The sequence below is a fragment of the Oncorhynchus gorbuscha genome, linkage group LG16 (genome assembly GCF_021184085.1).
Source record: "Oncorhynchus gorbuscha isolate QuinsamMale2020 ecotype Even-year linkage group LG16, OgorEven_v1.0, whole genome shotgun sequence".
Classification (NCBI taxonomy): domain Eukaryota; kingdom Metazoa; phylum Chordata; class Actinopteri; order Salmoniformes; family Salmonidae; genus Oncorhynchus; species Oncorhynchus gorbuscha.
Window position 1 is genome coordinate 86,421,322 of NC_060188.1, and position 18,497 is coordinate 86,439,818.

The window sequence follows — 18,497 nt, forward strand, 5'->3', positions numbered from 1 at the left end:
AGGATATATGAATGAGTGATGGTACAGAGCAGCATACAGTAGATGGTATCGAGTACAGTATATACATATGAGATGAGTGTGTAGACAAAGTAAACAAAGTGGCATAGTTAAAGTGGCTAGTGATACATGTGTTACATAAGGATGCAGTCGATGATGTAGAGTACAGTATATACATATGCATATGAGATGAATAATGTAGGGTAAGTAACATTATATAAGGTAGCATTGTTTAAAGTGGCTAGTGATATATTTACATCATTTCCCATCAATTCCCATTATTAAAATGGCTGGAGTTGGGTCAGTGTCAATGACAGTGTGTTGGCAGCAGCCACTCAGTGTTAGTGGTGGCTGTTTAACAGTCTGATGGCCTTGAGATAGAAGCTGTTTTTCAGTCTCTCGGTCCCAGCTTTGATGCACCTGTACTGACCTCGCCTTCTGGATGATAGCGGGGTGAACAGGCAGTGGTTCGGGTGGTTGATGTACTTGATGATCTTTATGGCCTTCCTGTAACAACGGGTGGTGTAGGTGTCCTGGAGGGCAGGTAGTTTGCCCCCGGTGATGCGTTGTGCAGTCCTCACTACCCTCTGGAGAGCCTTACGGTTGAGGCCGGAGCAGTTGCCGTACCAGGCGGTGATACAGCCCGCCAGGATGCTCTCGATTGTGCATCTGTAGAAGTTTGTGAGTGCTTTTGGTGACAAGCCGAATTTCTTCAGCCTCCTGAGGTTGAATAGGCGCTGCTGCGCCTTCTTCACGACGCTGTCAGTGTGAGTGGACCAATTCAGTTTGTCTGTGATGTGTATGCCGAGGAACTTAAAACTAGCTACCCTCTCCACTACTGTTCCATCGATGTGGATAGGGGGTGTTCCCTCTGCTGTTTCCTGAAGTCCACAATCATCTCCTTAGTTTTGTTGACGTTGAGTGTGAGGTTATTTTCCTGACACCACACTCCGAGGGCCCTCACCTCCTCCCTGTAGGCCGTCTCGTCGTTGTTGGTAATCAAGCCTACCACTGTTGTGTCGTCCGCAAACTTGATGATTGAGTTGGAGGCGTGCGTGGCCACGCAGTCGTGGGTGAACAGGGAGTACAGGAGAGGGCTCAGAACGCACCCTTGTGGGGCCCCCGTGTTGAGGATCAGCGGGGAGGAGATGTTGTTGCCTACCCTCACCACCTGGGGGCGGCCCGTCAGGAAGTCCAGTACCCAGTTGCACAGGGCGGGGTCGAGACCCAGGGTCTCGAGCTTGATGACGAGCTTGGAGGGTACTATGGTGTTGAATGCCGAGCTGTAGTCGATGAACAGCATTCTCACATAGGTATTCCTCTTGTCCAGGTGGGTTAGGGCAGTGTGCAGTGTGGTTGAGATTGCATCGTCTGTGGACCTATTTGGGCGGTAAGCAAATTGGAGTGGGTCTAGGGTGTCAGGTAGGGTGGAGGTGATATGGTCCTTGACTAGTCTCTCAAAGCACTTCATGATGACGGAAGTGAGTGCTACGGGGCGGTAGTCGTTTAGCTCAGTTACCTTAGCTTTCTTGGGAACAGGAACAATGGTGGCCCTCTTGAAGCATGTGGGAACAGCAGACTGGTATAGGGATTGATTGAATATGTCCGTAAACACACCGGCCAGCTGGTCTGCGCATGCTCTGAGGGCGCGGCTGGGGATGCCGTCTGGGCCTGCAGCCTTGCGAGGGTTAACACGTTTAAATGTCTTACTCACCTCGGTTGCAGTGAAGGAGAGACCGCATGTTTCCGTTACAGGCCGTGTCAGTGGCACTGTATTGTCCTCAAAGCGGGCAAAAAAGTTATTTAGTCTGCCTGGGAGCAAGACATCCTGGTCCGTGACTGGGCTGGATTTCATCTTGTAGTCCGTGATTGACTGTAGACCCTGCCACATGCCTCTTGTGTCTGAGCCGTTGAATTGAGATTCCACTTTGTCTCTGTACTGACGCTTAGCTTGTTTAATAGCCTTGTGGAGGGAATAGCTGCACTGTTTGTATTCAGTCATGTTGCCAGACACCTTGCCCTGATTAAAAGCAGTGGTTCGTGCTTTCAGTTTCACGCGAATGCTGCCATCAATCCACGGTTTCTGGTTAGGGAATGTTTTTATCGTTGCTATGGGAACGACATCTTCGACGCACGTTCTAATGAACTCGCACACCGAATCAGCGTATTCGTCAATATTCCCATCTGACGCAATACGAAACATGTCCCAGTCCACGTGATGGAAGCAGTCTTGGAGTGTAGAGTCAGCTTGGTCTGACCAGCGTTGGACAGACCTCAGCGTGGGAGCCTCTTGTTTTAATTTCTGCCTGTAGGCAGGGATCGGCAAAATGGAGTCGTGGTCAGCTTTTCCGAAAGGGGGGTGGGGCAGGGCCTTATATGCGTCGCGGAAGTTAGAGTAACAATGATCCAAGGTTTTACCACCCCTGGTTGCGCAATCGATATGCTGATAAAATTTAGGGAGTCTTGTTTTCAGATTGGCTTTGTTAAAATCCCCAGCTACAATGAATGCAGCCTCCGGATAAATGTTTTCCAGTTTGCAAAGAGTTAAATAAAGTTCGTTCAGAGCCATCGATGTGTCTGCTTGGGGGGATATATACGGCTGTGATTATAATCGAAGAGAATTCTCTTGGAAGATAATGCGGTCTACATTTGATTGTGAGGAATTCTAAATCAGGTGAACAGAAGGATTTGAGTTCCTGTATGTTTCCTTCATCACACCATGTCCCGTTAGTCATGAGGCATACGCCCCGCCACTCTTCTTACCAGAGAGATGTTTGTTTCTGTCCGCGCGATGCGTGGAGAAACCCGTTGGCTGCACCGCCCTGGATAGCGTCTTCCCAGTAAGCCATGTTTCCGTAAAGCAGAGAACGTTGCAGTCTCTGTTGTCCCTCTGGAATGCCACCCTTGCTCGGATTTCATCAACCTTGTTGTCGAGAGACTGGACATTGGCAAGAAGAATACTGGGAAGTGGTGCGCGATGTGCCCTTTTTCGGAGTCTGACCAGAACACCGCCGCGTTTCCCTCTTTTTCGGAGTCGTTTCCTTGGGTCGCTGCATGCGATCCATTCCGTTGTCCTGTTTGTAAGGCAGAACACAGGATCCACGTCGCGGAAAACATATTCTTGGTCGTACTGATGGTGAGTTGACGCTGATCTTATATTCAGTAGTTCTTCTCGACTGTATGTAATGAAACCTAAGATGACCTGGGGTACTAATGTAAGAAATAACACGTAAAAAAACAAAAAACTGCATAGTTTCCTAGGAACGCAAAGTGAGGCGGCCATCTCAGTCGGCGCCGTAATACTTGTTCATCTTCAGTCTGCTCTAGGGTGTTGCTGAATACTTGTTCATCTTCAGTCTGCTCTAGGGTGTTGCTAAATACTTGTTCATCATCAGTCTGCTCTAGGGTGTTGCTGAATACTTGTTCATCTTCAGTCTGCTCTAGGGTGTTGCTGAATACTTGTTCATCATCAGTCTGCTCTAGGGTGTTGCTGAATACTTGTTCATCTTCAGTCTGCTCTAGGGTGTTGCTGAATACTTGTTCATCTTCAGTCTGCTCTAGGGTGTTGCTAAATACTTGTTCATCATCAGTCTGCTCTAGGGTGTTGCTGAATACTTGTTCATCTTCAGTCTGCTCTAGGGTGTTGCTGAATACTTGTTCATCTTCAGTCTGCTCTAGGGTGTTGCTGAATACTTGTTCATCTTCAGTCTGCTCTAGGGTGTTGCTGAATACTTGTTCATCATCAGTCTGCTCTAGGGTGTTGCTGAATACTTGTTCATCTTCAGTCTGCTCTAGGGTGTTGCTGAATACTTGTTCATCTTCAGTCTGCTCTAGGGTGTTGCTGAATACTTGTTCATCTTCAGTCTGACCTAGGGTGTTGCTGAATACTTGTTCAACTTCTTAAATCAGTCTTACCTCATTTCTATCAGCATGTTCAATGTGCAACCAGAGGGAGAAAAAAACTCTAGACCACCTTTACACCACACACAGAGGCACATACAAAGTTCTCCCTCGCCCCCCATTTGGCAAATCTGACCATAATTCAATCCTCCTGATTCCTGCTTACAAGGAAAAACTAAAGCAGGAAGCACCAGTGTCTAGCGCAATACAGAAGTGGTCAGATGACGCAGATGCTCAGCTTCAAGTCTGTTTTGCTAGCACAGACTGGAATATATTCCGGAATTCCCCCGATGGCATTGAGGAGTACACCACATCAGTCACTGGCTTTATCAATAAGTGCATTGATGACGTTGTCCCAACAGTGACTGTATGTACGTACCCCAACCAGAAACCATGGAACACAGGCAACAGCCGCACTGAGCTGAAGGGTAGAGCTGCTGACTTCAAGGAGCAGGACCCTAACCTAGAAGCTTATAAGAAATCCCGCTACACCCTCAGACGAACCAACAGGTTGTGGGGCCAGACAGATTACCAGGACGTGTGCTCCGGGCATGTGCTGACCAACTGGCAGGTGTCTTCACTGACATTTTCAATATGTCCCTGATTGAGGCTGTAATACCAGCATGTTTCAAGCAAACCACCATAGTCCATGTGCACTAAAGGAACCTTCTCCCTCTGCAAGGTCAGGGACTTGGCCGGGTGGTGCCAGAATAACAACCTGTCCCTCAACATAATCAAGACAAAGAAGATGATTGCAGACTACAGGAAAAGGAGAACCGAGCACTCATCAATGGGGTTGTAGTGGAGCAGGTTCAGAGCTTCAAGTTCCTTGGTGTCCATATCACCAACAAACTAGAATGGTCCAATCACACCAATACAGTCGTGAAGAGGGCTGCAACATCAAGAGCATCCTGACTGATTACATCCCTGCCTGATACGGCAACTGCTCAGCCTCCGACCGCAAGGCACTACAGAGGGTAGTGGTCCGCCGTGGGTTTGGGTTTGGTCCGCCGTGGGTTTGGTCCGCCGTGGGTTTGGGTTTGGTCCGCCGTGGGTTTGGTCCTAGTGGGTTTGGGTTTGGTCCGCCGTGGGTTTGGGTTTGGTCCGCCGTGGGTTTGGTCCTAGTGGGTTTGGGTTTGGTCCGCCGTGGGTTTGGTCCGCTGTGGGTTTGGGTTTGGTCCGCCGTGGGTTTGGTCCTAGTGGGTTTGGGTTTGGTCCTAGTGGGTTTGGGTTTGGTCCGCCGTGGGTTTGGTCCTAGTGGGTTTGGGTTTGGTCCGCCGTGGGTTTGGTCCTAGTGGGTTTGGGTTTGGTCCGCTGTGGGTTTGGTCCGCTGTGGGTTTGGTCCGCTGTGGGTTTGGTCCACTGTGGGTTTGGTCCGCTGTGGGTTTGGGTTTGGTCCGCCGTGGGTTTGGGTTTGGTCCGCTGTGGGTTTGGTCCTAGTGGGTTTGGGTTTGGTCCGCCGTGGGTTTGGGTTTGGTCCGCTGTGGGTTTGGTCCGCCGTGGGTTTGGGTTTGGTCCGCTGTGGGTTTGGTCCACTGTGGGTTTGGGTTTGGTCCGCCGTGGGTTTGGGTTTGGTCCGCTGTGGGTTTGGTCCGCTGTGGGTTTGGTCCACTGTGGGTTTGGTCCACTGTGGGTTTGGGTTTGGTCCGCTGTGGGTTTGGTCCGCTGTGGGTTTGGTCCGCCGTGGGTTTGGTCCGCTGTGGGTTTGGGTTTGGTTCGCTGTGGGTTTGGGTTTGGTCCGCTGTGGGTTTGGGTTTGGTCCGCTGTGGGTTTGGTCCTAGTGGGTTTGGGTTTGGTCCGCCGTGGGTTTGGGTTTGGTCCGCTATGGGTTTGGTCCTAGTGGGTTTGGGTTTGGTCCGCTGTGGTTTGGGTTTGGTCCGCTATGGGTTTGGGTTTGGTCCAAGTGGGTTTGGGTTTGGTCCACTGTGGGTTTGGGTTTGGTCCGCCGTGGGTTTGGTCCGCCGTGGGTTTGGGTTTGGTCCGCCGTGGGTTTGGTCCTAGTGGGTTTGGGTTTGGTCCGCCGTGGGTTTGGGTTTGGTCCGCCGTGGGTTTGGTCCTAGTGGGTTTGGGTTTGGTCCGCCGTGGGTTTGGGTTTGGTCCGCCGTGGGTTTGGTCCTAGTGGGTTTGGGTTTGGTCCTAGTGGGTTTGGGTTTGGTCCTAGTGGGTTTGGGTTTGGTCCTAGTGGGTTTGGGTTTGGTCCGCCGTTGGTTTGAGTTTGGTCCGCCGTGGGTTTGGTCCGCCGTGGGTTTGGTCCGCCGTGGGTTTGGTCCGCCGTGGGTTTGGTCCGCCGTGGGTTTGGTCCTAGTGGGTTTGGGTTTGGTCCGCCGTGGGTTTGGGTTTGGTCCGCCGTGGGTTTGGTCCTAGTGGGTTTGGGTTTGGTCCTAGTGGGTTTGGGTTTGGTCCGCTGTGGGTTTGGGTTTGGTCCGCCATGGGTTTGGGTTTGGTCCGCCGTGGGTTTGGTCCTAGTGGGTTTGGGTTTGGTCCTAGTGGGTTTGGGTTTGGTCCGCTGTGGGTTTGGGTTTGGTCCGCCATGGGTTTGGGTTTGGTCCGCCGTGGGTTTGGTCCGCCGTGGGTTTGGTCCGCCGTGGGTTTGGGTTTGGTCCGCCGTTGGTTTGAGTTTGGTCCGCTGTGGGTTTGGGTTTGGTCCGCTGTGGGTTTGGGTTTGGTCCGCCATGGGTTTGGGTTTGGTCCGCCGTGGGTTTGGTCCTAGTGGGTTTGGGTTTGGTCCTAGTGGGTTTGGGTTTGGTCCACTGTGGGTTTGGGTTTGGTCCGCCGTGGGTTTGGTCCGCCATGGGTTTGGGTTTGGTCCGCCGTGGGTTTGGTCCGCCATGGGTTTGGGTTTGGTCCGCCGTGGGTTTGGTCCGCCATGGGTTTGGGTTTGGTCCGCCATGGGTTTGGGTTTGGTCCGCTGTGGGTTTGGGTTTGGTCCGCCGTGGGTTTGGTCCTAGTGGGTTTGGGTTTGGTCCTAGTGGGTTTGGGTTTGGTCCGCTGTGGGTTTGGGTTTGGTCCGCCATGGGTTTGGGTTTGGTCCGCCGTTGGTTTGGGTTTGGTCCGCTGTGGGTTTGGGTTTGGTCCTAGTGGGTTTGGGTTTGGTCCGCCATGGGTTTGGGTTTGGTCCGCTGTGGGTTTGGGTTTGGTCCGCTGTGGGTTTGGGTTTGGTCCTAGTGGGTTTGGGTTTGGTCCGCCGTGGGTTTGGGTTTGGTCCGCTGTGGGTTTGGGTTTGGTCCGCCATGGGTTTGGGTTTGGTCCGCCATGGGTTTGGGTTTGGTCCGCTGTGGGTTTGGGTTTGGTCCGCTGTGGGTTTGGGTTTGGTCCTAGTGGGTTTGGGTTTGGTCCGCTGTGGGTTTGGGTTTGGTCCGCCATGGGTTTGGGTTTGGTCCGCCATGGGTTTGGGTTTGGTCCGCTGTGGGTTTGGGTTTGGTCCGCCATGGGTTTGGGTTTGGTCCGCCATGGGTTTGGGTTTGGTCCGCTGTGGGTTTGGTCCGCCGTGGGTTTGGTCCGCCGTGGGTTTGGGTTTGGTCCGCCGTGGGTTTGGTCCGCCGTGGGTTTGGGTTTGGTCCGCCGTGGGTTTGGTCCGCCGTGGGTTTGGGTTTGGTCCGCTGTGGGTTTGGGTTTGGTCCGCCGTTGGTTTGAGTTTGGTCCGCCGTGGGTTTGGTCCGCCGTGGGTTTGGTCCGCCGTGGGTTTGGTCCGCCGTGGGTTTGGTCCTAGTGGGTTTGGGTTTGGTCCGCCGTGGGTTTGGTCCTAGTGGGTTTGGGTTTGGTCCTAGTGGGTTTGGTCCTAGTGGGTTTGGGTTTGGTCCGCCGTAGGGAATGGAACCCATGGCAGACTGCACCATGCTCTACTCTGTGTTTGGGTTTATATACTATTGAAGTGGACTGTGTGTGGCTAACAAAAGGTTTCTTCTGCCTAGCTGTGCACTGCTAAAAAATAATAATAGTAATTTGCTGTTCTATAAAACGTTTTTGAGAGTGAAGCAAGCCATTAAAAACGTTTTGATTATACCACCATTTATTTGTGGTACATTAGGTGTATTCTTGGTGAGGTAGAGCTCAGGGAAGGTTTGATCTGTGATGCTGACCTGCCGTGTGTGCTTTCCATGCACTATATTCTACAAACAGACAGGTTAACAATAAAGAACATTACAGGAATGAGGACATTTCTAGTTCATTATATTGTTTCTCTGAGCTGGCTTGTTGAATGGGTCTCTGTGGCAGTGTTCCTATTTCCCTGTGCATGTCTTTCATCTCCCCTGTAGCGTGTTCACACTCACTCTCCTATTTCAACTTTAGAATTGTCAAAAGTAATTGGCAAGACTCCTTTTGTGGTTAGTGCCATGTTTCATTAAAATGTGCCAACTTATTCCTTTGGACCCACTGTCTGTGTGTGTGTGTGTGTGTGTGTGTGTGTGTGTGTGTGTGTGTGTGTGTGTGTGTGTGTGTGTGTGTGTGTGTGTGTGTGTGTGTGTGTGTGTGTGTGTGTGTGTGTGTGTGTGTGTGTGTGTGTGTGTGTGTGTGTGTGTGTGTGTGTGTGTGTGTGTGTGTGTGTGAGAGAGAGAGAGAGAGAGAGAGAGAGAGAGAGAGAGAGAGTGTGTATGAGAGAGTGAGAGAGAGAGGGGGGGATCGTTTACATTGAGGGAGAGATAGGGAGAGAGGGAGAGATAATTGAAATTTAAATTGAGAGAGAAGGGGAGAGAGAGATACTTGAAATTTAAATTGAGAGAGTGAGAGGGGAGAGAGAGTGAGAGGGAGAGATAGAGAGAGAATTCACATTTTAATTGCGTGGGAGAGAGGGAGAGATGGGGAGGGGGAGGGAGAGAGAGGGGGGAGAGAGGGAGAGAGACAATGAGAGAAAAATTGAGAGAGGGGGAGAGAAGGAGGGGAGAGAGAGAGACCGAGACCGAGAGAGAGCGAGAGAGATAAAGAGAGAGAGAGGAGAGATGTGTGTTGTCTCTATGTGTGTGCATATGTCTCAGTCTGTGTGTGTATGTACCACTGTGTTTATGTGAGCATGTCTGCATTGTGTGTGTATGTACACAACATCTCTCTTGCATCTGTTATCTCTCAACAACTATCTTGCATCTGTTCTCTCAACATCTCTCTTGCATCTGTTATCTCTCAACATCTCTCTTGCATCTGTTATCTCTCAACATCTCTCTTGCATCTGTTATCTCTCAACATCTCTCTTGCATCTGTTATCTCTCAACATCTCTCTTGCATATGTTATCTCTCAACATCTCTCTTGCATCTGTTATCTCTCAACATCTCTCTTGCTTCTGCATTCCACTAGATACGTTCACACACAAGAGCTGAGACACACAAGAGCTGAGACACACAAGAGCTGAGACACACAAGAGCTGAGACACACAAGAGCTGAGACACTCAAGAGCTGAGACACACAAGAGCTGAGACACACAAGAGCTGAGACACACAAAAGCTGAGACACACAAGAGCTGAGACACACAAGAGCTGAGACACACAAGAGCTGTGACACACAAGAGCTGAGACACACAAGAGCTGAGACACACAAGAGCTGAGACACACAAGAGCTGAGACACACAAGAGCTGAGACACACAAGAGCTGAGACAGCAAGATTTCTACATTGTTGCTTAAAAAATGGTCTGTCTTCCTCCTCTTCGACTGTAGTGGCTGGACACTTTCTGTTTGCCTGCTTCCACGCTTTCCACTGTGTCTACGGTAAATCATTTATGCATCATGTCGTGTTACAGCAACACATCTCTCACACACTGATGTGATGAGATCATCCCTGGGGGACGCTAGGGGCTCGAGCTACACACAGCAGCACTGTGGTGGTGGTGGGATTTATAGCATGGGGTATTGGTGGAGGGGTTATATCATGGGTTATTAGTGGGGGGTGATATCATGGGTTATAGGTAGGGGGGTTTATATCATGGGTTATTGGTGGAGGGGTTTATATCATGGGTTATTGGGGGAAGGGTTATTTCATTGGTTATTGGTAGAGGGAGGGGTTATATAATGGGTTATTAGTGGAGGGGTTATATCATGGGTTATTAGTGGAGGGGTTTTATCATGGGTTATTAGTGGAGGGGTTTATATCATGGGTTATAGGTAGGGAGGGTTATATCATGGGTTATTAGTGGGGGGTTATATTATGGGTTATTGGTGGGGGTGATATCATGGGTTATTAGTGGAGGGGTTTATATCATGGGTTATTAGTGTGGGGGGTTATATCATGGGTTATTAGTGGAGGGGTTTATATCATGGGTTATTAGTGGAGGGGTTTATATCATGGGTTATTAGTGGGGGGGGTTATATCATGGGTTATTAGTGGAGGGGTTTATATCATGGGTTATTAGTGTGGGGGTTATATCATGGGTTATTAGTGTGGGGGGTTATATCATGGGTTATTAGTGGAGGGGTTTATATCATGGGTTATTAGTGTGGGGGTTATATCATGGGTTATTAGTGTGGGGGTTATATCATGGGTTATTAGTGGAGGGGTTTATATCATGGGTTATTAGTGTGGGGGGTTATATCATGGGTTATTAGTGGGGGGGTTATATCATGGGTTATAGGTAGGGGGGTTTATATAATGGGTTATAGGTAGGGGGTTATATCATGGGTTATTAGTGGGGGGTTATATCATGGGTTATTAGTGGAGGGGTTTATATCATGGGTTATTAGTGTGGGGGTTATATCATGGGTTATTAGTGTGGGGGTTATATCATGGGTTATTAGTGGAGGGGTTTATATCATGGGTTATTAGTGTGGGGGTTATATCATGGGTTATTAGTGGGGGGTTATATCATGGGTTATAGGTAGGGGGTTTATATAATGGGTTATAGGTAGGGGGGTTATATCATGGGTTATTGGTGGAAGGGTTTATATAATGGGTTATAGGTAGGGGGGTTATATCATGGGTTATAGGTAGGGGGGGTTATATCATGGGTTATAGGTAGGGGGTTATATCATGGGTTATTAGTGGGGGGGTTATATCATGGGTTATAGGTAGGGGGTTTATATAATGGGTTATAGGTAGGGGGTTATATCATGGGTTATTAGTGTGGGGGGTTATATCATGGGTTATTAGTGGAGGGGTTTATATCATGGGTTATTAGTGTGGGGGTTATATCATGGGTTATTAGTGGAGGGGGTTATATCATGGGTTATAGGTAGGGGGTTTATATAATGGGTTATTGGTAGGGGGTTATATCATGGGTTATTAGTGGGGGGTTATATCATGGGTTATAGGTAGGGGGTTTATATCATGGGTTATTAGTGTGGGGGTTATATCATGGGTTATTAGTGTGGGGGTTATATCATGGGTTATTAGTGGAGGGGTTTATATCATGGGTTATTAGTGTGGGGGTTATATCATGGGTTATTAGTGGGGGGGTTATATCATGGGTTATTAGTGGAGGGGTTTATATCATGGGTTATTAGTGTGGGGGTTATATCATGGGTTATTAGTGGAGGGGTTATATCATGGGTTATAGGTAGGGGGTTATATCATGGGTTATAGGTAGGGGGTTTATATCATGGGTTATTAGTGGGTGGTGATATCATGGGTTATTAGTGGAGGGGTTTATATCATGGGTTATTAGTGGAGGGGTTTATATCATGGGTTATTAGTGGAGGGGTTTATATCATGGGTTATTAGTGGGGGGTGATATCATGGGTTATTAGTGGAGGGGTTTATATCATGGGCTATTAGTGGAGGGGTTTATATCATGGGTTATTAGTGGGGGGTGATATCATGGGTTATAGGTAGGGGGGTTTATATAATGGGTTATAGGTAGGGGGGTTATATCATGGGTTATTGGTGGAGGGGTGTGGAGTTATATCAGAGGTGCGTGCAAATGTGTGTGTATGTGATGATAGCACATACTTATTAACACATGCTCTTTCCATGACATAGACTGACCAGGTGAAAGCTATGATCCCTTATTGATGTCCACCAATCAATGTAGATGAAGGGGAGGAGACAGGTTAAAGAAGGATGTTTAAGCCTTGAGAACATTGAGACATGGATTGTGTATGTGTACCATTCAGAGGGTGAGTGGGCAAGACAAAACATGTAAGCTATTCAAGAACTGCAACGGTGCTGGGTTTTCATACTCAACAGTTTCCCAAGTGTATTAAGAATGGTCCACCACCCAAAGGACATCCAGCCAACTTGACACAACTGTGGGAAGCATTGGAGTCAACATGGGCCAGCATCCCTGTAAAACACATTTGACACCTTGTAGAGTCCACATGGGCCAGCATCCCTGTAAAACACATTTGACACCTTGTAGAGTCCATGCCCCGAAAAATGGAGGCTGTTCTGAATGCAAAAGGGGGTGAAACTCAATTTTAATTATAATATATATAATGTTATTTTTAGTCAGTGTAGTATCGTACCGTACTTTACTGTATACTGTGTGTAAAAGGTATTTGAGTAGGTAGCTTCCTCCATCCTCTGTCAGTAGGAGGCATGATCAGATGTGCATGTTCTGTGGGGGTAATTTAGTACCAGTAACATAATTAGCCCCAGGTCAGAGGTTAATGAGCCGTCACTCTTGTCTAGCTGGTCAACACAACCAAGTCAATACCATAGACATATAATCATATAGAATATAAAGATTTTATTTCTATGGTCAATATTCTCAGAGACATATGGACATAGTACACACAAGAAATGTGTCATATTTTGTAGACTGTTCATCTTAGTGAGATTTTTTTATTTCGACACCATTCTGTAGTCCAGTCTAGTCTGTATTCCAGTCTAGTCTGTGGTCCAGTCTAGTCTGTATTCCAATCTTGTCTGTAGTCCAGACTAGTCTGTGGTCCAGTCTAGTCTGTATTCCAGTCTAGTCTGTGGTCCAGTCTAGTCTGTATTCCAGTCTAGTCTGTGGTCCAGTCTAGGTCCAATCTTGTCTGTAGTCCAGTCTGACAGACCTGAATGAGACTGTTATTCTGCTGTCTTTTTAATTCTCTGTTTTGGTTTTCAGTTTCTTCTCTTTCCAATTCGTACATTAGATTTGTCAAACTAGATTCTATCCGGTAGGTTTGCTACAGTATGTGTTGTTTGTAGAGAGTTCCCTATATTGACTTGGCCATATCTATCTAAAGTAACAAGGTAAAGGGCCTAAAGACAGGTTGTTGATGTCTTTCAAGAGGACCCGACCACACTGTAGTTGGACGAGAGAAGAGGTTAGGTTGATTGGGAGGTTAGGTTAGGTTGGTTGGGAGGTTAGTTTGGTTGGGAGGTTAGGTTGATTGGGAGGTTAGGTTGGGAGGTTAGGTTGGGAGGTTAGGTTGGGAGGTTAGGTTGGTTGGGAGGTTAGGTTGGTTGGGAGGTTAGGTTGATTGGGAGGTTAGGTTGATTGGGAGGTTAGGTTGGGAGGTTAGGTTGGTTGGAAGGTTAGGTTGGTTGGGAGGTTAGGTTGGTTGGGAGGTTAGGTTGGTTGGGAGGTTAGGTTGATTGGGAGGTTAGGTTAGGTTGATTGGGAGGTTAGGTTGGTTGGGAGGTTAGGTTGATTGGGAGGTTAGGTTGATTGGGAGGTTAGGTTGGGAGGTTAGGTTGGGAGGTTAGGTTGGTTGGGAGGTTAGGTTGATTGGGAGGTTAGGTTAGGTTGGTTGGGAGGTTAGCTTGATTGGGAGGTTAGGTTGGTTGGGAGGTTAGGTTAGGTAGAGCGTCTGCTAAATGACTTAAATGTAAATGTAAATGTTAGGTTAGGTTGGGAGGTTAGGTTGGTTGGGAGGTTAGGTTGGTTGGGAGGTTAGGTTGATTGGGAGGTTAGGTTGGTTGGGAGGTTAGGTTGGTTGGGAGGTTAGGTTGATTGGGAGGTTAGGTTGATTGGGAGGTTAGGTTGGTTGGGAGGTTAGGTTGATTGGGAGGTTAGGTTGGTTGGGAGGTTAGGTTGGTTGGGAGGTTAGGTTAGGTTGGGAGGTTAGGTTGATTGGGAGGTTAGGTTGATTGGGAGGTTAGGTTGGTTTGGATTTTAGGTTGGGAGGTTAGGTTGGTTGGGAGGTTAGGTTGAAAAGAGGAGCTCCAAAGAGGAGCTCAGTATTGATTTTTTTTTTAAATGTTGCTGCCTCAGGAAAGCCTTAATGTCAACGCTGCTGTCTTCATTTTTTTCCTCTGTGACCTCTGAATAAGGTTCAGAGTTCAGAGGTCAATCATCCTTGCCTCTGAGTAGGAGACAGGGTTCATAATCCATCCCAGCCCCATCTGTTTCTCTGTCTGTCCCTCCACAGCTCATCCTGTTTTTAATCTCCTGTGTCTGTGTTTCAAGCAGAGAGACAAAGTCTAGATTATGGATTTATGCTTTGATTTTATTATATGTTAGTAAAGGGAGGATAATTCAATAAGCGCCCTCAGTGGATGACATAGTTAAAGATCTGCTTAATGAATACAATACACTGATAGATACTGTCTTTATGTTTTATCTTTCCTCTCCCCCTCTCTCTCCCTCTTCCCCCCCCCTCTCTCTCTCTCTCTTTCGTCTGCCCCTCTCTCTCCCTCTGTCCTCTCCCCCTCTCTCTCCATCTTTCCCCTCCCCTCTATCTCCCTATTTCCTCTCCCCCTCTCTCTCTCTCTCTCTCTCTCTCTCTCTCTCTCTCTCTCTCTCTCTCTCTCCTCCTCCTCTCCCCCTCTCTCTCCCTCTCCCCCCCCTCTCTCTCTCTCTCTCTTTCATCTGCCCCTCTCTCTCCCTCTTTCCTCTCCCCCTCTCTCTCCATCTTTCCCCTCCCCTCTATCTCCCTATGTCCTCTCTCTCTCTCTCTCTCTCTCTCTCTCTCTCTCTCTCTCTCTCTCTCTCTCTCTCTCTCTCTCTCTCTCTCTCTTTCCTCCCCTCTCTCCCTCTCCCCCCCCCCTCTCTCTCTCTTTTGTCTGCCCCTCTCTCTCCCTCTTTCCTCTCCCCCTCTCTCCATCTTTCCCCTCCCCTCTATCTCCCTACCCCCCTCTCTCTCTCTCTCTCTTTCTCTTTCCTCTCCCCCTCTCTCTCCCTCTTTCCTCTCCCCCTCTCTCTCTCTCTTTCCTCTCCCCCGCTCTCTCCCTTTTCATCTTTCCTCTCCCCCGCTCTCTCCCTCTGTCCTCTCCCCCTCTCTCTCCCTCTTTCCTCTCCCCTCTCTCTCCCTCTTTCCTCTCCCCCTCTCTCTCCCTCTTTCCTCTCCCCTCTCTCTCCCCTCTTTCCTCTCCCCCTCTGTCTCTCTCTCTTTCCTCTCCCCCTCTCTCTCTTTTCATCTCCCCCTCTCTCCCTCTTTCCTCTCCCCCTCTGTCTCTCTCTCTTTCCTCTCCCCCTCTCTCTCTCTTTCATCTCCCCCTCTGTCTCTCTCTTTCCTCTCCCCCTCTCTCCCCTCTTTCCTCTCCCCCTCTCTCTCCCTATTTCCTCTCCCCCTATCTCTTCCTCTTTCATCTCCCCCTCTCTCTCCATCTTTCCTCTCCCACTCTCTCTCCCTCTTTCATCTCCCCCTCTCTGTCCATCTTTCCTCTCCCCCTCTCTCCATCTTTCCTCTCCCCTCTCTCTCCATCTTTCCTCTCTCCCCTCTGTCTCCATCTTTCCTCTCCCCCTCTGTCTCTCTCTGTCTCTCTCTTTCTTTCCTCTCCCCCCACTGTCTCTCTCTCCTCCCCCTCTCTCCCTCTCTCCTCTCCCCTATCTCTCTCTTTCCTCTCCCCCTCTGTCTCTCTCTTTCTTCCGTCTTCCCCTTCTGTCTCTCTCTTTCTTTCCTCTCCCCTTCTCTCTCTCTCTTTCTTTCCTCTTCCCCCTCTGTCTCTCTCTCTCTTTCCTCTCTCTCCTCCATCTCCCCCTCTCTCTCGCTCTCTTTCCTCCCTCTCTCTCTCTCTCTCTCTCTCTCTCTCTCTCTCTCTCTCTCTCTCTCTCTCTCTCTCTCTCTTTCTTTCCTCTCCCCCTCTCTCTCTTTCTTTCCTCTCTCCCCTCTGTCTCTCTCTCTTTCCTCTCTCTCTCCATCTTCTCCTTCCCCCTCTTTGTTTCATTCTCTCTTCTCTGCAGGCTGTTGATGGAGAGGATTTCGAATGACAGCCGGGACAGTGGTCATCACAGGCGGTATTTTAGCTACAGTTATTTTACTGTGCATCATCGCAGTACTGTGTTACTGTAGACTGCAGGTAAGACTTTCTCATGCCCTCGCTCTGTACAGATGTACTGTAAATCTGACTGAGAGCAGACTGGCTTCTTTAATAAGCTGTTGCTTGTGTCTTGAAAATCATTAGTAAAACTGAAATTCCACAACAATAAGTCAATACACTGAATGAAAAAGCCTTTAATTAGTTGGCTTACCTATGGCCTCTCACAGGCCCCTCTCAAGCACCTCAGGCCCCTCTCAAGCCCCTCCCAGGCCCCTCTCAAGCCTCAGGCTCCTCCCAGGCCCCTATCAAGCCCCTCTCAGGCCCCTCTCAAGCCCCTCCCAGGCCCCTCTCAAGCCCCTCTCAGGCCCCTCTCAAATCAAATCAAATAAAATGTATTTATATAGCCCTTCGTACATCAGCTGATATCTCAAAGTGCTGTACAGAAACCCAGCCTAAAACCCCAAACAGCAAGCAATGCAGGTGTAGAAGCACGGTGGCTAGGAAAAACTCCCTAGAAAGGCCAAAACCTAGGAAGAAACCTAGAGAGGAACCAGGCTATGTGGGGTGGCCAGTCCTCTTCTGGCTGTGCCGGGTGGAGATTATAACAGACCATGGCCAAGATGTTCAAATGTTCATAAATGACCACCATGGTCCAATAATAATAAGGCAGAACAGTTGAAACTGGAGCAGCAGCATGGCCAGGTGGACTGGGGACAGCAAGGAGTCATCATGTCAGGTAGTCCTGAGGCATGGTCCTAGGGCTCAGGTCCTCCGAGAGAGTGAAAGAAAGAAAGAGAGAATTAGAGAGAGCACACTTAAATTCACACAGGACACCGAATAGGACAGGAGAAGTACTCCAGATATAACAAACTGACCCTAACCCCCCGACACATAAACTACTGCAGCATAAATACTGGAGGCTGAGACAGGAGGGGTCAGGAGACACTGTGGCCCCATCCGAGGACACCCCCGGACAGGACCAAACAGGAAGGATATACCCACACACTTCCCCAAAGCACAGCCCCCACACCACTAGAGGGATATCTTCAACCACCAACTTACCATCCTGAGACAAGGCTGAGTATAGCCCACAAAGATCTCCGCCACGGCACAACCCAGGGGGGGTCAACCCAACCCCTCTCAAACCCTTCCCAGGCCCCTCTCAAGCCCCTCTCAGGCCCCTCTCTTCATTGTGGTCAGATCATGTACTGTCACTGAATTGTCAGTGTCACAATAAGCACTGAGCCCCCTCTATTCCTCTGTCTAAGACCTCTGACTGAGGGCTTTTGTAAGATGTGGCATGTATTTTGATCATCAGTAAAACTGAAAGCTTCATCGAGGTCGGGCTATGTGGTATCAGGATGATACAATGTCACGATAATCACACAGTTCTTAAACAGTTAGTCATCACAACATTACACAACCAGTGTGTGTTCAAGCCACACTATCACGTTTCATGGTTGACCCAGATGCAGACAGTGGTGAAGTAACAAAAGTGTATTACTAGAACAGGGGGCAGGCAGAATGACAGGTCAAGTAACAAAGTGTATTACTAGAACAGGGGCAGGCAGAATGACAGGTCAAGTAACAAAGTGTATTACTAGAACAGGGGGCAGGCAGAATGACAGGTCAAGTAACAAAGTGTATTACTAGAACAGGGGCAGGCAGAATGACAGGTCAAGTAACAAAGTGTATTACTAGAACAGGGGCAGGCAGAATGACAGGTCAAGTAACAAAGTGTATTACTAGAACAGGGGCAGGCAGAATGACAGGTCAAGTAACAAAGTGTATTACTAGAACAGGGGCAGGCAGAATGCAGAATGTGTATTACAGAACAGGGGGCAGGCAGAATGACAAGTAACAAAGTGTATTACTAGAACAGGGGCAGGCAGAATGACAGGTCAAGTAACAAAGTGTATTACAAGAACAGGGGGCAGGCAGAATGACAGGTCAAGTAACAAAGTGTATTACTAGAACAGGGGCAGGCAGAATGACAGGTCAAGTAACAAAGTGTATTACAAGAACAGGGGGCAGGCAGAATGACAGGTCAAGTAACAAAGTGTATTACTAGAACAGGGGCAGGCAGAATGACAGGTCAGGGCAGGCAGAGGTCTGTAGTCCAGATCAGAGTCCATAAGGTACAGAACGACAGGCTCAGGGTCAGGGCAGGCAGAGGTCAATAATCCAGGGTGGTGTGACAAGGTACAGAACGGCAGGCTCAGGGTCAGGGCAGGCAGAATGGTCAAAACCAGGAAAACCAGGAAAACCAGAAAACAGGAACTAGAAAAAGACAGGAGCAGGGGGAAACGCTGGTAGGCTGAACGAACAAAACGAACTGGCAAAGGACAAACAGAGAACACAGGTATAAATACACCGGGGATAATGAGGGGAGATGGGCGACACCTTGAGGGGGGTGGAGACAATCACAAAGAGGTGAAACAGATCAGGGTGTGACATACACGCTTCATTATGTTAGGCATTTTATATGGCTAATGTTTGTTTGTTTGTGTATCTGGATCCCCAGTAGCTTTTGCAGAAGCTGCAGCT

The 18,497-nt window shown here is 48.8% G+C and overlaps 2 protein-coding genes across 2 annotated transcripts in view; one reads left to right on the forward strand and one right to left on the reverse strand.

Moving 5' to 3' along the window:
- Positions 1–18,497, forward strand: part of LOC123998750 (protein FAM163B-like) — a 63,965-nt gene that overhangs the window by 39,942 nt on the left and 5,526 nt on the right. Inside the window, exon 2 of the mRNA XM_046303873.1 lies at positions 15,874–15,989. Within this exon, the coding sequence (XP_046159829.1) occupies positions 15,897–15,989 (93 nt within the window). The 5' untranslated portion in view covers positions 15,874–15,896. The remainder of the gene's footprint in view (positions 1–15,873; positions 15,990–18,497) is intronic.
- On the reverse strand, positions 5,189–6,787 carry LOC123999855 (extensin-like). Its single transcript, XM_046305863.1, has 2 exons — positions 6,122–6,787; positions 5,189–5,638 (listed from the first exon to the last, which is right to left on the reverse strand). The coding sequence occupies exons 1-2, from the start codon at positions 6,785–6,787 to the stop codon at positions 5,189–5,191; spliced, it is 1,116 nt and encodes a 371-aa protein (XP_046161819.1).